Here is a 21,003-nt window from a genome sequence, read left to right as displayed (position 1 = left end):
CACGAATTTTTTGCATGGCAACATAAGATTTGTGTGCAGGGGCGTTGTCCTGCAAAAACAAAACACCTTCGGAAAGCGTTCCGCGTCTTTTATCTTTAATTTTATCCCGTGGAGTGGTCAGTATAATATCGAATAGTAATCTCTGGATATTTTTCAAGCCTTATCCAAAATATCAATCATGATTACTCCATGGCAATCCCAAAAAACTGAAGCAAGAACTTTGCCAGCAGATTTTTGGACAAGGAACTTCTTAGGTCTTGGAAAACCAGAGTGTCGCCATTACATCGATTGTTGCTTTGTTTCTGGATCGTGGAAATGTACTCAATCTCATCCATAGTAACAATTCTGTTTAAGAAGTCTACATCGTTTTCAAATCGAGCACAGATCGAACTCGATGCTTACTCTTGCACGCGTTTGGTCAGCATTCAAACATTTGGAAATCCATTTTGCAGCAATTTTTCTCATGTCCAAATTAACGTGAACTATATGATGAACGCGTTCGTATGAAATATTCTGTGCTTCAGATATCCGTTTTAACCCAATTCGACGGTCTGATAAAATCAAGTCATGAACTGCATCGATATTTTCGGGGACTGACACAGAAACTAGCCTTCCCGATCGGACATCATCTTCAATGGAAAATTTACCACTTTTAAAGCTTGCAGTCCAATTTTTCCCGGTCGCATAGGAAGGACATTGATCACCAAGGGTATAAAGCATATCTCCGTAAATCTGCTAACCTCTTAACCCTTCTAAAAACAGGTACTTGATGATGACTCGATCGATACTCCAATTTTTCGATTTTCACAATTTCGGTGGACATCTTTTTTCTTTTAATTTATTGCGTAACTGTTGACCTTAAACTTCAGACTGACACTTCTAGTAAGTTATTGCTCGTTGCTATGATAACGCAATATTTTTTTATGCATGGAACTGGTCTAGGCTAACTAGATATCAATACATCCTCATACAGCAATATTGAAACTTTGATTCAAAAAGTAAGTTTCCTCTCAAATATCCACTTCAATTTTCGAGCAATGTCTTCCCTTTTGGAGATAATTTCGAAAAAGTCTTAAATTGGATATGAAAAATGCGAAAACCCATCGGAATTGCAGGAAAAAATTCGCCACACTCACAACGTCAGAAACAACATCTCAATAAGTCCATATCGCTCGAATGAATCTCGAAAATTCGAAAAACCAACAACTTGCTGAGTGGAAGACGGACCGACGCTCGCTCTTGTTGATCCTTCCGAAGGATGATCGACAGTAAGAATTAACACCTGAAGCGTGAGAACCGTGGTCCTTTTATTTGTATTGCGAGAAGAGATCCACTGGTTTCGGATCAGTTTTAACACATAAGTGCGACTTCATTCTTTCCATAAAAGGCGTGTTATTGTCGTTTCGTCGATCTTGAATTGCGCAGAGCCGGACTCAGCCAGATTCGACCGAAGATTACCGAGAAAATTAATGTTATTGTTAAGGAACCACAATTTATTGATATAGTGGGCTATTGCCGTCACTTTGGCTTATACTATATAATGTAAACCTGAAAATCGAAATGAAAACAAAGAACAAAGGAATACATTCGTTGAATACCGTAAAAATTACATATGGATTAACCTGTAGCGGAGAAACCAAACCTTCTCTGTAAAAAAAAATGAAAGAAATTGCGAGATTTAAATTTTCAATTATCTAAAATTATTGAGCTGAACCAACGCACTAAAGGATTTTCTATCGCTTGCCAGTTCGAAAATATTATATTTTACAAAACAAAAGTAGTATACGGCATCTTTCATCATTAGAAATGCAGGGTGAGTCATTGACTCGTACAAATATTTTAACAGTAGACTCTTGCAGTCAAAAGAAACACTTTTTTTTCAAGTCATCCCAAATCGGCCCTGATAAAAAGATATAGCCATTTTGAGTTTTCATAATGAGCTGTGCCACCCCTGGAAAAACAAAAAATTATCTTCAGAATAACTATGTAGCTTAATCAGTGGCACTACACATCTGTGGATCTTTTAAAAAGGGTTACATTCGGTTAATATACCCAATTTTTCGAATTTCACAGATATGTTTTTATATGTGAACATCAAATTACTCGAAAACGGCACATTATACGAGAAAATGTGAAGAATACTTTTATTTCACAAAACTTTCAAATATTCATTAGATGGCATCCAACTTAGTTTCAAGAGTTGGGTTCTTTGAATTTTTGGTATTTTTATGGTACGTAATGGTCATAGTGAGAAAACTGGAAGACGTGGGTGATATCTTGTGTTCGAAAAAGGATCATCAATGTCATCAAATGAATGAAAAACTATAGAGTCATTCGGGATAACTGAGCGCAGTGGGTAAGTGTGCGCAGTGCGTATATCTCGACTATGCAATGTATGAAAGAGGGGTTCATTTGGGTGAAGCAAGGGCGCAGAATCCCCAAATTAGTTTTTCATAGGAGTGCGCCGTGCGACGTTTTGTTAACTTTCTATTTGCAATCAATCAAATTCACTAGTTTTCTTGTTAATTTTCAGCATCTCTGCAAATTCTGCCAGGTCCAAGTTCCGAGTCCGATAGTGTTAAACAATATTTTATTCGATCATGGGCATATTTATCTAAATATATAATAAAAAATTTTAAGTTCTCTTAGCTGCTCAACTCTATAAGAACGTCAATTCAAATTTTGGCTTACTGGGGAAACTGTGCGCGGGTAAGTGTGCACATAGATTCATTATATGGGCATTTGTTCAGTGAGGAATAAATTATGACATTGTTGATTTTCTTGTTTAAGACTCGATCAATATTGTCCTATTTGTTCAGAAAAATATGAAGAGCCATCAACAGGGGAATATATCAAGTGTTGTGTTCACCAGGAATTGTGGCACGAACAATAATGCAGTGCTTATAAAAAGGCGCTTCTGTATTGACAATAAACAGCATTTCTTTAATATTGTAACATTTTGATGACATTATTTTGTAATTTGTTTTGATTGTGTGGTTCACTAAGCACTGCGTTCACTTACCCCGTGAGGGTGCGCACACTTACCCGCAATACGGGGCATGTGAACGCACTCCGACTTTCACCATTAAATTTCTTTTTGCGGAAAGAAAACGTTTTTGTTTGTTGGCTTTTTGATGTTTTTTTATAGATTAGAAAATTCTCTATCTTATGAATATGTTTTAATTTTCCTAGCTTCAACATTTGAAAGGCAAAAGTGCGCACAGTTGCCCCGAATGACTCTATTCCGAAATTCATTTCATTCGATAAAACCGTTTGTGGGATAGAATGAAAAGTCATTTTTTCATTGTTTTTCAACAGCTTGTATTTTTCAAACCGAGCCGAATCGGAAAAAATGGTAAAAGAAAAAAGTATTTCTTTTGACCTCAAGAATCTACTGTTAAAATATTCATACGAGTCAAAGACTCATTCTGTACTCTCTGTAAATGAATTAATGATTAACATGACTTCACATCCAGAGGAAAAGTCGTGAATATTCTCACAAATTGACATTACGACACGTCCTGACCCGTACTTCAAGTACTGCCCTGTCCTATCCTTCGCGAAAGCTCCTCTAATGTAAACGTCATCTTCGAAAAAACCAAATTAATGGTGTCCTTAGGCCCTCCAGAGATTTCAGAGAAGATAATCCCAAGAGTGCCAATGTACCAGGTCTCGTACGATCATTAATTTATATGATGTTCTACCGTTATTGTTTCTGTGCGCAAGGAGCCAAAAGGCTTATTAAGAAAACTCGATTCCGTTCATATATGTGTGCTATCTTCTTGGCCGAAGCAGCGCACCTGCTCTCCTCGAGATAGAAAATACGCCCACTCGGAGAAAAAAATGAGGTTGAAAAAATTAGAGGAGCGTTATAAATTTTATTTTAGTCGTAAATCTAAAACTCGCAGATACTAATGTTGTTCGATCATGCGATGGACGAGTTCGGAAACGCTCGCCAGCCCTGTGAATACTCGAAAGTAATCTGTAATCTCACAATGGAAACTTATTTTTTTTTTAATAATAAAAATATAAGACACAAATATGAATTTGTGCTTTTTGGTTCCTTGAATCATTTCATGATCTTTGGAATTGCGCCTACTATCAAAACCAAGTGACAAAACTGTGTTTTCAATATTGACATTATTTTGTATGGAGAGTAGAGAGAAGGAGAACAATCGCTGCTTAGAGACCACATCAGATTATTTGTCCTCTAAAATATGTGCCAATAGGTAGTTCGTGTTTTTGCCAATAGCAGCGCTGGCGATCATGGGATGGTGAAATTTTGATTTAAACTAACGTGCGTTCAAAAAAATTCGTCGTCAAGTAGGCTATGGAATTTTGAACGTCGATATTTCGTGTCTAAACGTAATTCTTAGCTCGTGCTTTACTATTTTCCAGGTGAACTGTCATTTTAGCATTTTGGGTTGTTGTTGAATTTAAATTATCAGCAAATTATAAAGATGGTTTTTACGGACGTGTGAAAGACTTTTACCATTGAATTCTACTTCAAAATTGGAAGAAAATTGAAGGAAAATGGAATTATTCTGTTCCGGCGACTTCATTGAAGCCTATGTTGCTGTAGATTATTAAGAATGAATTTTTCCATTGTACTGTTTTGCGATGTGTTGACGAAACAGGTATGTTCAAACAAAAAAGGAAGTGGTATACCAAAAAAAGAAAACTGTAGAGTTCAGTAATAATGAAAACACGGTGACAGAAGCTCGACAAACCTCTCTTCAGATTTTATCTCAAGTGGATGGAGTATCCGTTGGCATATGCCACCCGATTTTGAAAAAAAGATATCCATTTGTTTCCATAAAGATTGACATGTTATCAGAAAACTGAAAAGGTTGTGATTACCTAACCTTGTAGCATCCGAGAAAAATTGGAGTTCAGTATCATACTGAATTGATGCATACTGACAGTATGCATCAGTCATAGGCAACATGTGGACCTACTTTCTTTTATGGAACTTCAATAGCAGAACGTTATGAAGGAGAAAGCATCATGCCTTTTTATAGCTGAATTGAATTTTAATAAATTGTCCAATAGCTATTTTCATGTAATTCAGTTCTTTTAGTTTAGTCATGGATTTTCAGTAATGACTGAATCAATTCAATATTTATAGAGAATTAATAAACATTTTATTGAGAATCTTACTGTGATTTATTCATATGACTGAAGTAACTAGAACCTTCTTACAAAAAAACATACTACCACGATCAATTCAAGATTCATGTCTCTTACGTATGAAAATAGTGGACGGTTAAAATTTTTTTCTACAAGCGTGCGCGTTCAACCTTTTTCCCGCACGCATTTCAAGTTGCAAAGAGTCACTTTTCCAAAACGTGCGGGAAAAACGCCTGCTATTTCTTTCCCGCACGCATTTGCGTGCGGGAATGGATTAGCAGGGGTTTTTCCCGCACGCAAATCTTATAGAATAAATTAAATTCTATCATGTCTCTATGCACCGAACGTCAACGATGAGTAACCCATGGTAACGACATGCAGAGTTACGTCTGTCATTTTATATGAATTAATCAAATGAGATATGATCTGTATCGTGCAATTGATATATTTATATATTTCAAGCGCTTGTAGAAAAAATATTGTTCCTAACTCTTGCGGAAAGTGTCTTGCCCGCACTCAACTGCTTACCCGAACTCTGCTTCGCATCGTTCGGGCAACGGCAGTTTCGTGCGGGCAAGTATCACTTTCCGCACTTGATAGGAAAATAACTATTACTAAGAACTTTTCTAACCGCCTCAGATTGTTTGGATTCTTGTCATCTTACTCAATGAAAGAAATGCTTTTCGAAAGTTGGGTGAAATTTACAGGTAACCTTTTCTGAAAAGTGCCTTTCCGTACAAAATTACGATATATAGGTTAATGTCATCATTGTTTACATTTTGGGAAGATGAAGTAATTCAAGGAAAGACATACGTTCAGCCACCGAACATCAGCCTTCAAAATTTCATAGCCTACTTGACGACGAATTTTTTTGAACGCACGTTATGTATATCACCCAGACCAAAGATTATAGCTTATAATCTTTGGTTGCTATAATCTTTGGTTGACATTATTCTGGATTTTTTTGTGAAACTTTTATGGTTTCGTCACAGAAAAACTACTGAACGGTCAAATTTAGCATCTGTGCAATCTATCAAAAAATTTCTATTCATCTAGTCAGTTTCTTAAATGAAAAGTTATTCAATATTTCAACATTGTTTTTTTCCATCTCAGTTATCCACCGGGGTTGTGTAGAGATAACTTACCGCTCTTTCTCATTCTACGAACTGGATTGAATGGAGCCATCGATTAATTAATAGCCACCGAAACATTTTCTGCTATTGACCTGAAGCACCCGATCGGTCAAGTAGAAGCTGAGAACTGAGCTTGTGCCTTGGTGGTCGATTCCTTAATTACCTAAACGAGGGTTCCACCGGATGTTATCTGAAATAATTTTGACACCAATAATGAATCTGGCGTTCAGAACCTTGGGCGGATTCGGTTTTTTAAATGATATACTGTGCTACACGATATTTTTCGGTCAGTTATTAATAATTTAAACTGGTTACCCGTTCCTGATTCCGCGCATGTAAAAATGCCGATTACCTCTGGTTCCAATCAGATTGTTATTTGATATAGAATGTGATTCTTGTGAAACTGATCTATTTAAATCAGTGCCTAGTTTGCTCATTCTCGAAAAAGAGGTAAAAAAAGAAGAATTCTTCCTAGGTTATTCACAGTTCGACATATGGAGAGTAGAGAGAAGAACGATCGCCGTACTAAAAATGTGTGCAAAAACGGGGAAAATAGGAGTCGCTGCGATCGCCTGGTTGATCGATAAGGGGTGGGGATTTAAGCGTCAATTTGAAATGAACAGCCTTCATTTTATTTTAGGTAATGTGTCATCGTAGTTTCTTCTGATGATTTTTCAAATAATTTTCTTCAAATCTATAATAAATATGAATTTCATGCCATTAAATACAATTCGCATTATAAAGGGGACTAAGTAACCAGTTTTATTCATTCATAATAATAAATGACGAAATCAATGAAATCAAAAGAAATCACTGATCAAAAAATGATACCTACATATGTTTCATTGTTTATTGAAAACAGGATATGTTAGTTGTTTTAATGTAATCTTCAAAATTATATACATTCGCAGTGAGGAGTAGAACATATCAAGACAACAAAAGGTAGAGCAATCTCAGATTTATCGCTTATTACAGTAGATACTGTTTCCAATACTCAGCTGAGAACAGATATAAACCATATATTATGTTATGCCAACAAAATTCTTCGAGAATATCCTCATCTGAACCATGTTATTTTATTGGTTAGATATTCTTATTCAAAAGAGTCCACTTCTCACGAGAGATGACAATTTCGATTTCGTTTATAATGAATCCATTACCTTTTTTGATATCTTCATCGCAAATGTGCTCTTGGCACTCAAATTGATTCCGAGTCGATTCTTGAGGTAAGGTTTTTTCTAATTTTCTCTGAAAAATGCACTCTGAAATTTTATCTCTTCTCCTTTTCTTTCCCACACCAAACCACCCTTACACTAGTGCAATCTTCAACATTTCACCATGGTCATATGTTGTTCTCTCATCAAAAATCGAAAATAAAAATATTCTAATCATCTGTCACCAGGAAGACAGTTCACTCAGCCAACTTCAACTAGTTTAAATCAAAATTTCGCCATCCCGTGATCTCCAGCGCGGCTATTGGCAAAAACATGAACTACCTATTGGTACATATTTCAGGCGACATATAATCTGTGGTCTCAGAGCAGCGATCGTTCTCCTTCTCTCTACTCCCCAAAGTTCGACATTTCAAATGAACGTCACCCGGAAGTATGCCAAAACCTGTCATCCTCCGTCAGTTCCTCGAATTACAACCGAAAACACCTCACGAAGTACGACAGATCTGGACCTTAGTCCACATCCTGTGCCTTTCCATCGCAGGCTTCAGTGGTTGGCTGTCGGCGTACACTTTTGGTCTCTACCTCCAAGACTTCGACTTCCAATGCATACTTTTCGCGACGCTATCGGTTACGTCCGAGCACAGCGTGAAGGAGCACAACCTCACCATCTTCTCCAACGAGTCGCTATGGAGCAATATTCTGAAGAAGACCCCAGATCAAAAGATCGACATCAAAAAGTCCAAATGGGGCGAGCCCAAGCTCTGCAACTTCGTCCAGTTCTTGCACGTGGCTTCTATGCTTAGCTCTGTGATCTGGATCGTGTTTTTCGCCATTTCCGGTAGGGGGAGTAAGCTGCACGGGAGGCAAATCATCGGCAAACCTTACAGGTTAGTTTAGAATATGGATTGAATTGTTAGCAGAATGGAAGACAAGAATTACTAGCAATAAAAGCTACCTAAGTGACACAGATGCACGAAATTCTATATTGGTTGGATCTTTGAATAGCATGTTTGAAGAATTTCTTCTTGAATCTTCTCTTGCCTGGTCAAAGTCGTTCCTTGAAAAATGTTAACTCATTCATCCATCAATGGTCAGCTGTTCAGCCTTTAGCCTAGATCTTCACTATTTTTTCCAGGTTGGTCTTCCCGTTCTTATTCTGGAGCATAATCTCCAGCTTGGTGATCTTTGTCACCAACTCGACCCTAACCAGTGGACTGATCAAATTCTGCAGCGTCATAGAAGATTCGGAAGGGAAGGAACAGACCCAGATATGTTTCGGCAGGTTCATAGAGTCGTACAGGATATTTTTCGGCCACCACCAGGGCACTAGATTGTTCACCCTTTTCTTCCTGGTGAAATTCGGCGGTTACGTGGAGTTTATCGCTTGGCTCTGCAACGCATTGTGGACGTGTTTGCGCGTGTATCTCATCATCGACTACAAGTTCTATATGGTGACCGTCTGGAAGTACGAACCCGATCGAAGCGAGAGACTGAAGCATAGAGTTACTTTCGTAGAGGAAAAGGACGAGTAGACAAGAAGAGCTTGATAAATTGATACCTATATTATTCGGTGAAAATATACCTCTCTGTATATTGACCTACTTTATAGTTTCAATCATGAAATACGAATAAAATGAAGCTTCACCTTTTGCACTACAATTTATCATCTCAATACCCTTTACTGATGCGTACTTTGGGAAGATATTTCCCTGTGCTGGTCCAGCTTCTGAACGAGGTTGATAAGCTCAATCACTTGTAGATTCTTCAGGTAGTAGTAGGATAGGATACTGTTAACAGAGATCTCGAACCTGACTCTACTCTGTTCTGGAATGATACGCATGAACACACTCTTCCAAGAGTAGCTTGCATTCATAATCATCGGTCAGACCGACTGCATTTGAGCCTTCAGCTAGCAGTGACCTATCAAACAATAATATAGCTTGTATATAAGACACAGTTCTAGCAGTATGATACAAGAGCTTAGGAAAGAACGCCAGTAAAAAACCCTTTCTCCCTGTGAGTGTAGTGGATTGTAAGAAATGAAACTGTTTAAAAATTGAGCTGATATATTTTATACTGAAGGGTATCGCGCTCTGCAAAAATTGATCTTTTCCTCGAAGAAAAAAAGTTAACTCTACATTGACTTCATAACTTATTTTTTATGTTCTCTCGGGAAGGTTTTGAACGAAACAAGTCACATTAAATAGAAGAAAAATTCAGGATTTCACCGAATCTTATGTAAAAGAAAAGAAATAAACAATTTTCAAAATACCGAAATGCTGATAAGTGATTTAATACGCGGTATTTCCACCCCTTGCGTTAATTACAGCTCGGCAATGACGGTTCATACTCAAAATGAGTGATCTTAAAATGTTCTGATCTAATCCTTCCCAGATTTCTGCGAGTTGGATTCCTTAGTCATTAAGAGTAGATGGATGATTTTCTGAACTTCTCAGCCTTCTATTGAGGTTGTCCCAAACCATCTCAATCGGATTGAGATCTGGACTTCTTGCTGACCATTCCATTCGAGAGACTTCAACCTCTTCAAGGTACTCCTGAACGATGCGCGCACGATGGGGTCTGGCATTATCGTCCATAAAAATGAAATTTTCACCAATTTATGGGGCAAATGGCACTACATGCTCTTCAAGAATGTTCCTTATAGACTTATCAGCATTCATAGCTCCATTATCAACGACCACTAGGACTGTGCGAGCAGTCAAAGATATTCCACCCCATACCATAATCGATCCTCCCCCGAAACCAGTAGTATTCAGGAAATTGCACTGAACATATCTTTCATGTTGACGTCTGTATACAAGGGAACGTCGATCACAATGGTAGAGGCAGAATCTAGACTCATCTGTGAAGAGAACTCTTTCCCAATCGGCCTCTTCCCAATGGATATGCTTCTCGCTAAATCCAAACGCGCCCTTCGATGGGCTGGGGTAAAAGCTGGACCTTAAATCATATCCTCTGAGGCGATTTCTTATTGTCTGAGTGCTAATTTGCACCTCATGAGTTTGCTCAAGCTGAATTTGAAGGAGGCGAGCGGTTGCAAACCGTTGTCTCAACGAAGAAACTCTCAAGTAACGTTCTTGAATGGCAGTTGTTACTGGTCCTGGTCTTCGGACATTCATACCTGTCTCCCTGAATCGCTGCAACATTCTGGACACACTTGTATGGGAAACTCCAAACCTTTCTGCAATTCTTGTGTATGTCCACCCTTCTTCTCGCAAAACTACCGCTTGAGCACATTCCTCTTGGGTCAATTTGCGTGTTTCGCGTTGCATAGCGATCGAGTGTAGAAAATCAAACGAAAGAAAAACTATTGATCACTAGAATTGATCGAGAACAATTTTTGATTTGATTTTAGAATGGAATACATTCAAAATCTGATAATAGCATCTTTTTTATTCCTTCTGGGAAAAAACATCTGTATTGAAGAAAACCGTTGAAAGTGGATAACATATGCATGCATAATTCTGATAAAAATAATTATCATTGAGAACACCTTCAGTTGTAAAATAAATTTGAGATTTCCATAATGTGCGTTAATTTTTTTGCGCAGTGTATGTTGTAAGGTTGGGGTTGCGGTCTCGATATCATAGAGTGCATGTAGCGCCGTAACTCAGTGAAATGCTGACCTTATGCCAAAAATTCCTGCTCCTGTATATTCACAATCAGGGAATAAGCCAAGACCGTTATCCAGAAGGAAGTTTGTATGCTGAATATGAATCCTCCCTACTGGCGATGATGACCTGAAAGTTTCTTCAAACGCTTATAGTTGAGGACATGAGTTCTGAGTTCATAATGAGAAAGCTCAGTGTAAGATCATTCAGCAACATTGAGGTTCTCGCGGTTGGCGTATCTATTGATTGTCATTTGGCAAAATACACTCGATCTTAACCTGAGCATTGATGAATAATCATCATATTCCTCCAAGAATCTTCGGAATTCCAAAACTGAGTTGACATGGATCGAGAATACAGCCCAAATGTGCCAAGCCAACTTAGATAACTCTATCCAACACTATATGTCGCCCATAGATTCCGTACAGAAAGCGTCAATCTTCGGAAACAGCCAACAGCCGCATAAATCACGATAGCAGATGCAAAAACAATAGTCCTCGAAAAATGAAAAATGACATCCGTTGCCGACTCATCGATATGCAACATCGTCCTACCTACCCAGCCATTGTTTATGACGTTCATTTGACGTTTGCTGCGATTGCACCGCGTCGAACCGAACGCATATAAGAACCGGGCAATATTTAGCATTCAAGACAGATTTAATTACTGCGGAGAAAAGAACGCCGGATTTACATATATAATTGTTGAAAAGACGCAGAGGGCTTATACGTCCCGCCACCCAAGTGGTCGACCGACGCGAAACTTCGTGATTTACCTTCGGAGCGCGAAGGACGGACGGTGAGCGTTGAGTTGGGTAAATTGAAAACTGACGGATGGGATCATATCCGCAGGCTTCGGCGAGCAAAAAAAAAATTGGAATGAGCGTCGTCTCCCGGATCAGCGTCCTTTTGGTTCGGAGGATTGAGATATGTGACAGCGAATTCGCAGCGTTGTTTATGAACGCGGGGTGGGCAACTTTGGACATTACAGCCTTGTTCATATAACCTATAAACAATGGTAACACATGCAAATTTCACACATAGTGTAAAGGGTGTTTTATCCTTATTTATAAACGTGAAAGTCAGTGTGCTTGTTAGTTTATTCGTTTGTTTGTATGTTTGTTTTTTTAACTCCGGAACTAGATGTCAGATTTTGATGGAAATTTCATCAATCTATCAGAATTTGTTAGATTTTTAGAATTCATTCCTACAGACTGATGAGTTGACGAAACATTGATTTTTATGTGTTCTGATATTGCTTCGAAAGGTGAAATGATATTTGGAAATTTAAGGTTCTATTGATTTATATACAAATAATGAAGAGAATTTTGAAGTTGGAAGTTTTTTATTGTGAATCAAAAAGTGCCCCTAAAAGCATAAGGATTGCAGAGAAGTTTCAGCTATTTCCTTACCGAATGTAATCTGATAACAGATATATGTATTGTAACGAAACCTTTCTGATGACTTCAGAATCACTGCTGATTTACGATAAAAGGTGTCTTCAAAGGTGAGGCTTTTTTTTGACAGAAGGTATAACTCATCAAAATAAGTCGTTTAACCAAAAGTTGTCTATATAAGATTTCGAAGATGGCTGAGATACAACTCCTAGAAGTTCGACAAAATTTCATTGAATTTCAAGTACGGGACTGTGGAAGGTGACTCCGGCATCGCAAAAACGAAACAAAACATAAACATATGGCTGGACAATGAATGGTTCAGTACCAAGTTCATCGTATTAGATGCATCAGGTCACTTTTGAGAGAATCATAATTGTTGTATCGTGCAATTTAGGGTGAAATTTTTGAAAATCGAGGCAGTTTCTTGAAAGTGCTTATGTTAGTTATGTTGAAAAAGTGCTATGATGTTTCCCATCATCATCCCATTTTTACGACGATTGTTGGAATGTTCAAACAAGAAGATTGTGATGCCCATTGGAAAATATTCGTGAATAATTTAGACGAATTTTATTGGTGAGATTTTCAAGTAATATTCTATTTTTGACACTTGTGTCCTAAGTCTCTACTGTCAGTTGGTATCGAAATGAGCCATTTCATAAAATCGTGTAGGTTACTAAAAATAATGAGAACAATTCGGCAATCCTAAGTTTCCTTTTTCATTACCACGTAAATATCGAACTAGCCAATATCCTAAACGAAACCACTTGGTCGAATCAGGAGATGAATTTTTTTCCACTGCTTTGCGATAATTCAGCTAACAAACGGTGCAGGGTCGTATTAGGATCTATTTCAATAAACATTTTCAATTTTTCTTCAACTTTGTTATTTTGAAAGTTTTGTATAGGTGATTTTTGTTGAAACACCTAATTTTGACCAGTTCTACCTTCTGTTGAAAAAAAAGCCTCACCTTCAAATACTCCCTATATACGGTGAGTCTTTGACTTTTACAAACATTTTAATAGTAGATTCTTTAGTTCAAAAGAAACACTTTTTCCTATACCATTTTTGCAATTCGGCCCTGATAAAAATATATACCCATTTCAAATTTTCATGAGCTGTGCCAGCCTTGGAAAAACAACATTACCCTCAGAATATCTTGATAAATCTGTGGATCTTTTTACAAGAATTGCATTCAGCCAAATTACCCAATTTTTCAAATTTCACAGATACTCTTAATTTTTGAAGATCAAAGAATACTTTTTTTTTACCAAAAGCTCAAATATTCATAAGATAGCGTTTGACTTAGTTTTAAGAGTTAGGTTCTTTGAATTTTTGGTATTTTTATGGTACGTAATGATCATGATGAGAAAACTGGAAGACGTGGATGATATCTTGTGTTCGTAAAAAATTCAACAAATAAATGAACCACTATATTACGAAATTCATTTCATTCGATAAAACCGTTTGTCAGATAGAACAAAAGTTAATTTTTTATGGTTTTTCAACAGCCTGTATCTTTTAAACAGAGCCGATTCGGAAAAAATGGTATAGGAAAAAAGTGTTTCCTTTGAGCTTCAGAATCTACTGTTAAAATATTTGTACGAGTCAAAGACCCACCCTGTATATGTATACATTTGAACAGTTTTTTGATGCCCCCAAATAAACTCGCAAAAAACCGTACTTTCCAGGCTCTAGTTACGGTGCTGAACAGTCGTACAAATCTCTGCAATTACGAATGATATCGAAGAAATGAGAACGAATGGAACCATCCCTTTCCGTCGTATAATTCAGTCATCTTTTTCCTCCGCTAATGGCCCAAGATCGATTATTGATCAGTTCGCCAGTGTTCGATTTCCAGAACGAACACGATACCTCATTAGAGATGTAAATTATCGCACTACAAAGTGAGTTATTTCAATGCCACTTAATTTGTATGTTTTTGCTGTTCGCTGCTCATCGTCGTTCGTTAAGTTCATGCGATAATTCCTGCTACAACTTCCCGTACAAATCAAGAGATACGTGCAGATCGTCCGCAAGGAGAACGCAGAATTAAGGCTGGTTAGATGAACGCAGATACGGGAAGAAGAAAGCACCATTATTTTAGGCCAATTCATTGTAGATCGATGACGATTGTTACTGGAACCAACAAATTCCTTCCCAACTTTATTTCCAATTTTATCATATGAATCTATCTATATCTATCTATCTATACTCCATTCACATTTATTTTAGCAGTCGGTTGGCCATGAAATGGTTTTCTCAAGTTTTTGTAACTATAGTTACAATGAAATGTTACATGTTACAATGAAATGTCGTTAATGTCATAACGCCGTTGCCACAACTGATATAAATTTTTATTACGAAAATGTCGAAAGTGATTGAAAAAAGAGACAGGGTGCTATTTAGAATTCAGGTCCGCTCATTCAAATAGTTATACCCTGATATTCTAAAATCCGCAATACGTCAGGCGGTAGCGAACATATTCAATGTAAGAGAATTTATATAATATTTCATCTGAATCTGAATCTAAACGAGTTATATTACAGCTGGATATTTCCACAATCAGAAAGATTGTGAAGAAGAGGATGACAAAGAATTTCCTTCTATTGGGAGACCCAAAGAAGTGGTGGCATTTGAGTATTTTATATTTGAGTGAATTAATGCGAAAAGTTTACTACAGGATTTTCAATGAATGTCATCGTAGAATAAGTTCCCGAAAATTGATTTTTCTATTTTTCATTTGACTTGTCCTATACATTGTAAATGTCGTAAAGTACCAATAAAAAATTATATCAATGTATTGAGATGAACAGCCACAACTACGAGCTAGTTGTCCTGTTAATTGTTTATTCGTGTGAATTTTTTTTTCTAAGGTGAAGTTCATCTTGACTAGAAACTTCCTTCAATTCCTTTTACCATTGATGCAAGCTGATTTTTGTTGAAGAATTTAATATTTTTGTAATTATCTGTTAATTACTTCGAGAGATACCCATTCCCAACCACTGCATCATATGCATTTCATCTTCGGGTTAATATTTTTGAAATCTACAACTGATGTAATGTATTCAAACTTTACCCAAAGAAGATAACGAACATTAACTCTCCTCAAGCTAGTGCATATTATGATATTAAACTGATCTCTTGTATTTTCCATGCAAATAACTGGATTTGGTATGCCTTCAATCAGTTTGTATAAACTTCAATTATGTTCGTCACATATTTTCCGAAGAGATTCGACATTGTGATAAAATACGTAATAACAGAAACTTTTACGTAGAACGGGCAACAAAGCGTTGATTTAAAACACAAAAAGGTTTTGACAATCGTCATAACCCTACATTTTAGAACTATACAGAGTGAAATGTGTCAAATTTCCATGGCCAACCGAGTGCTAAAACAAAAGTGAATGGAGTATAGATTCTAGAAGCGCCAGATTGCAATCTCGTAAGCCTTATGGACTAATGATTTCTTTATTCGAATAATAGTCACAAAGAATTTTGGCAATCCGAATGGAATTCGTGTAATCTCTTCAAGAAAGGTCTGATTATTGATCCTTCAAAAAAAGTGCTTGGATTTGATGTTCCTAGAAAAATTTGGTGTACGCTAAATCGACTTAGGACTGGCCATTGTGGGTGTAATAGCATGCTCTTCAGATGGAATGCTGTTGATAGTCCGAGATGTGAGTGTGGCGCAGAAGAAGAAACTATAGACCACTTGGTAAAGAGTTGCAGAAAATATAAATTTCAGGGTGGTTTCGAAGGAATTAATTCGGTCACCGATTCTTTTTTGGGATGGGTTACAAATTTAAAAATTATTCACTGAGAAATACAAAATTCAATACCCCCCCGTGTTTTTTTTTCTTTTTTGTTTGGATTTTGTTTTATGAAAAAGATGTCCTTCAAAATAATAATTTCAGCTTATTCTTTACACAAATTCATTATCCTTACACTTATACGGACACACAGAGAGTTGTTTCTTAGGTTTTTATCTCTGTTTTCATGTATCGTACAAAGATATGTATTGTCATATGATATGACATTTTTCCTCTGCTTACACTGAGATCTGGAACGAGGAACAGGTTTTAGGATGTTTGTATCATTCATCTTCAGTTGAGTGAAGGTAAACAGAAGTTTTGGTACCGAAACAAAACATATAAATCATGGATTTTCATCAAGTATCGGCCAATTTTCATTTTATTATATTTATTTTATTTTATTTTTTTGCTTATCGCAAAAACGAAAACAGTTGGTATTTCAAGAGTGATTATAATGTTTTCCGTGATGCTTCCAAAAGTTCACTATTGAAAAAAGTGAACCATAATTACTACATATAGGAATATCCGATAAAAATCTACCCCTAGACCAAATCCTAATTCAATTAATTCCGCAGAGTAATAGTGGCGCGATAACAACCCCTCCGTCCGTTCTAAGCCAGAAGAGGCACAAGTCATCTTCCCCCCGTTATTACAAAATTATCGCACATTTTAAGGGTAACGTGTTTTGCACCCTTAAACGGGGGTTAACACGAGACACGCGCTGGGTAATTTGAAAATGGGCTTTTAATGTCAGCTGACTTGCAGTCTCATTAAGATAATAGGTTGCGGTTGATCGACCTGGGGGGTTGAATCAGCTGTCCCATTTTCGTACTGGATTTCAGATCTCCCTAAAAAATTGAGCCACGCAAAATGCTTATCTTCGGTTTTATTGTTCAAAAATGCTAGAAAAGATCAATTAGCATTTTGAATTACGCAGCTTTTTAAGTAAAACTGAGGAGTTTGTCGTGCCACCCCTACTAGGGGTGAAGTGGTCATGTAAATGTCATTGACATTGATAAAATGTTCGAAGTGCCTATACGGTGATCAAAATTGCAGTTATGAAGCTGAAGATAAAGAAGATATGCCTTTTCCAAAGAAAATTAACCCAGATAATAAAAGTCAAAAAAACAATGTCAAAATGGAAGTGAACATCTACTGTGGTGATCATGTACTGGTGAAATAGTATTCTCTTGATCCATAATCCGTTACGATCACGTAAAACGCAAAACTCACTGAAAAACACATTTTGAAATCTCGACCATTTACCAAGATGAAGCGAAATATTTGAAGTATTAATTTTTAAGCAAAGCTCTGTAACTCAAAAATGTATCTAGGAAACACAATAAACTGATCATACAAATATCTTAACAGTAGATTCTGTAGGTCAAAAGGAACACTTTTTTCCTATACCATTTTTTCCGATGCGGCCCTAATAAAAGATGTAGCCATCATAAGTTTTCATAATGAGCTGTGCCACTCCTGGAAAACAAAATTATTTTGAGAATAACTATACTGTATTCACATTTATTTTAGCAGTCGGTTGGCCATGAAAATTTTCTCAAGTTTTTGTAACTAGAACGGAGTAAGGTTGGCACTCATGTAATGTCGTTAATGTCTTAACGCCGTTGCCACAACTAATATCAATTTTTATTACGAAAATGCCGAAAGTGTTTGAAAGAGAGAGAAGACAGGGTTTCAGGAAGTGCTATTTAGAATTCAGTTCCGCTCATTCAAATAGTTATACCCTGATATTCTAAAATCCACAATACGTCAGACGGTAGCGAACATTCAATGTAAGAGAATTTATATAATGTTTCATCTGAATCTAAACGACTTATATTTCAGCTGAATATTTCCACAATCAGAAAGATTGTGAATGAAGAGGATGACAAAAAATTTCCTTCTATTGGAAGACCCCAAAAAAGTGGTGGCATTTGAGAATTTTATGTTTGGGTGAATAATAATGAATAAGTGAATAAGTTTCCGAAAATTGATTTTTCTATTTTTCATTCGACTTGTCCCATACATTGTAAATGTCTTAAGGTGCCAATAAATACCTAATTATTATTATTATGTCAATGTATTAAGATGAACAGCCCCAAATACGAGCTAGTTGTCCTGTTAATTTTTCATTCATGTGAAATTTTTGTTCAAAGATCAAGTTCATCTTGACTTGAAACTTCCTTTGATTCTTTTTACTTATATTCGTGCAAGATGACTTTTGTTGATGAATTTAACATTTTTGTGATTATCCGTTAATTCCTTCGAGAGATGCCCATTCTCAACCACTGCATCATATGCATTTCATCTTCGGGTTAAAATTTTTGAGATCTACAACTGATGTAACGTATTCAAACTTTAGCCAAAGAAGATAACGAACATTAACTCTCCTCAAGCTAGTGCATATTATGATATTATACTGATCTCTTGTATTTTCCATGTAAATAACTCGATTTGGTATGCCTTCAATCAGTTTGTGTAAACTTCAATTACGTTCGTCACATATTTTCCGAAGATATTCGACATTGTGATAAAAACGTAATAACAGAAACTTTTACGTAGAACGGGCAACATAGCGTTGATTTGAAACAGAAAAATGTTTCGACAAGCGTCATAACCCCACATTTTCGTACTATACAGAGTGAAATGTGTCAAATTTCCATGGCCAACCGACTGCTAAGATAAATGTGAATGCAGTATATGTAGGTAAATCTTTTGAAGAGAGTTGCATTCTGTCAAAGTTCGAAATTTTTTTCGAATTTCACAGATATTTTTTATTTTTGAACATCAAATTACTCGAAAATGGCTCATTATACGAGAAATTAAAAAGAATACTTTTATTTTGAAAAACGTTCAAATATTCATTAGATAGCGTCCAACATAGTTTCAAGAGTTGGGTTCTTTAAATTGTTGGTATTTTTATGGTACGTAATGATCATAATGGAAAAACTGGAAGACGTGGGTGATATCTTGTGTTCGAAAAAGATTCATTAAATAAAAGAAAAACTATATTCCGAAATTCACTTCATTCGATAAAACCGTTTGTGAGATAGAACTAAAAATATCATTTTTGTATGTTTTTTCAACAGCCTGTATCTTTCAAACCGAGACGATTCGGAAAAAATGGTAAAGGAATAAAGTGTTTCTTTTGACCTCAAGGATCCACTTTTATAATATTCGTTTTCTATGGCCCATTTAAAGGAGAGTCCATTAAAATTTAATGCCCCATTAAAATTGTCATTTTTGAAGGGAATAAGGACTAAAATTCAAGTTAGAGCACTAATTTTAGGGTGTACATCCGGGCACTCAGTATAGAAGCAGAACTCTCTCGATCCGCTCACTGCAGGACCTGCAGGAGATCGTGAAAGCCTTCAAAAACTCGTCGAAATCGAATGGCTTCTTCGTCCAGACGCCCATCCAGTCGAATAAGGAACAATTCGAACAATTAGCGAGAGAACAAGGATGTTACAATGCAATTAACCGCAACCCAAAATGGGGACCGTTCATTAGCAACCGTATAACGTACGCATTGTCTCACGTAGCAGCTGAATTAAATCAGCAATATTGAGGGAAAACGGTTGCACAAGACTGCCTGCGATCTCCTGCGAAGCTTCGAAGAACGCCAATCTTAGCGAAGACATATGGCAGGAGTTATTGACGGGTCAGTGTATAAAGCACGCATTCGCGAACGATTTGAATACTAATAAAGTCGGTTTTCTTAGCGGGGAATTTCTGCGTTTTACCGTCGGCCTCGAGTCGAGAAGAGGATTTTTTTCAGACGTCGAGAAATGCGATTCCACCTCGAGGTTGGAACTGTATCAGTGCGATGATTCGCAAACGGCATTTTGGCATGTGAACCTTGATCATCCGCATTTGCGGTTAAAACAGGTGTCTTTACTTGCGAATTGGTCACTTTCGATGTACAGGTTGTACATCTTGGTGGACCACATCTCTTGTCTCTTGTCTCAAGTTCTTCTCTGACGTGGACCTGCAATGGTAAGCTTCATTCCAACGAGCCACGATCTTTTTGTACAACATGGTTCTATTTAGGGACAAGAATTCTTTTCTTGATGACAAACTTTTTGTCTTGTCTTGAGAAAAAGTCGAGAAATTCAAAAAAAACTTCTTCTTCTCAAACCATTCCAGTTTTCTCATATGCTGTCTGCCAAAAGAGAGAGGCTTGAAACCATAGAACAGCCTCTCGGCTAAAAATCTTGTCTATATTTCTTGACATCTGTCTTGATTCAAGAAATATCAAGATCTTGAAATTTCTTGACTATCCAGTGACACCGTACATGGGGACGGCAGACTTTTCATTGCGTTTCGTGCTAACACGACGATCTGGCAGTTCCCCGATATTCATTTGTTTTCTGACGAACTCAAAATGACTCTTCACACCGTTCAGTTAAGTGAGGTTATTACTACCTCATATATAGAAAGAAGGCTCAATAAGAGATAGAAAATAATCGGCTCCCTTTGGTAATTCCATAAGCCACGTCACACAAGCGTGCATTGACGTAACTATCATACGAGGATATATTGAAAAATTCTTAGCCCACTATAGAACCAAACAAAATTTCAATGTCAAAATATTTTATTACTCAACATATTCTCCTCTTAATTAGATACATTTATTACAGCAAACCTGCAACGTCTCTAGACCCTTCAAAAAAAAATGTTTCTTGTTGCTCTGCGAAACAGACCTCCACAGGTTTTATTACCT

At 36.8% G+C, this 21,003-nt stretch overlaps 2 protein-coding genes across 2 annotated transcripts in view; both read left to right on the top strand.

The window, feature by feature from the left end:
* LOC123322974 (dendritic arbor reduction protein 1-like) overlaps window positions 1-21,003 on the top strand; it is a 287,319-nt gene that overhangs the window by 225,446 nt on the left and 40,870 nt on the right. The gene's annotated exons all lie outside the window — the stretch shown is intronic.
* On the top strand, window positions 7,839-8,975 carry LOC123322975. The gene is made up of 2 exons (XM_044911097.1): window positions 7,839-8,325; window positions 8,574-8,975. The coding sequence occupies exons 1-2, from the start codon at window positions 7,871-7,873 to the stop codon at window positions 8,968-8,970; spliced, it is 852 nt and encodes a 283-aa protein (XP_044767032.1). The 5' UTR covers window positions 7,839-7,870; the 3' UTR covers window positions 8,971-8,975.

Source organism: Coccinella septempunctata, chromosome 1 (genome assembly GCF_907165205.1).
Source record: "Coccinella septempunctata chromosome 1, icCocSept1.1, whole genome shotgun sequence".
In the NCBI taxonomy this organism is placed as follows: Eukaryota; Metazoa; Arthropoda; class Insecta; order Coleoptera; family Coccinellidae; genus Coccinella; species Coccinella septempunctata.
Note: the sequence above shows the minus strand (reverse complement) of the source record. Positions and strands in the feature narration are given on the sequence as shown.

Coding starts and splice junctions, on each gene's coding strand:
- LOC123322975 (XM_044911097.1), top strand. CDS start 7,871: ATGCCAAAACCTGTCATCCTCCGTCAGTTCCTCGAATTACAACCGAAA. Junction 8,326..8,573: donor ATCATCGGCAAACCTTACAG/GTTAGTTTAGAA, acceptor TATTTTTTCCAG/GTTGGTCTTCCCGTTCTTAT.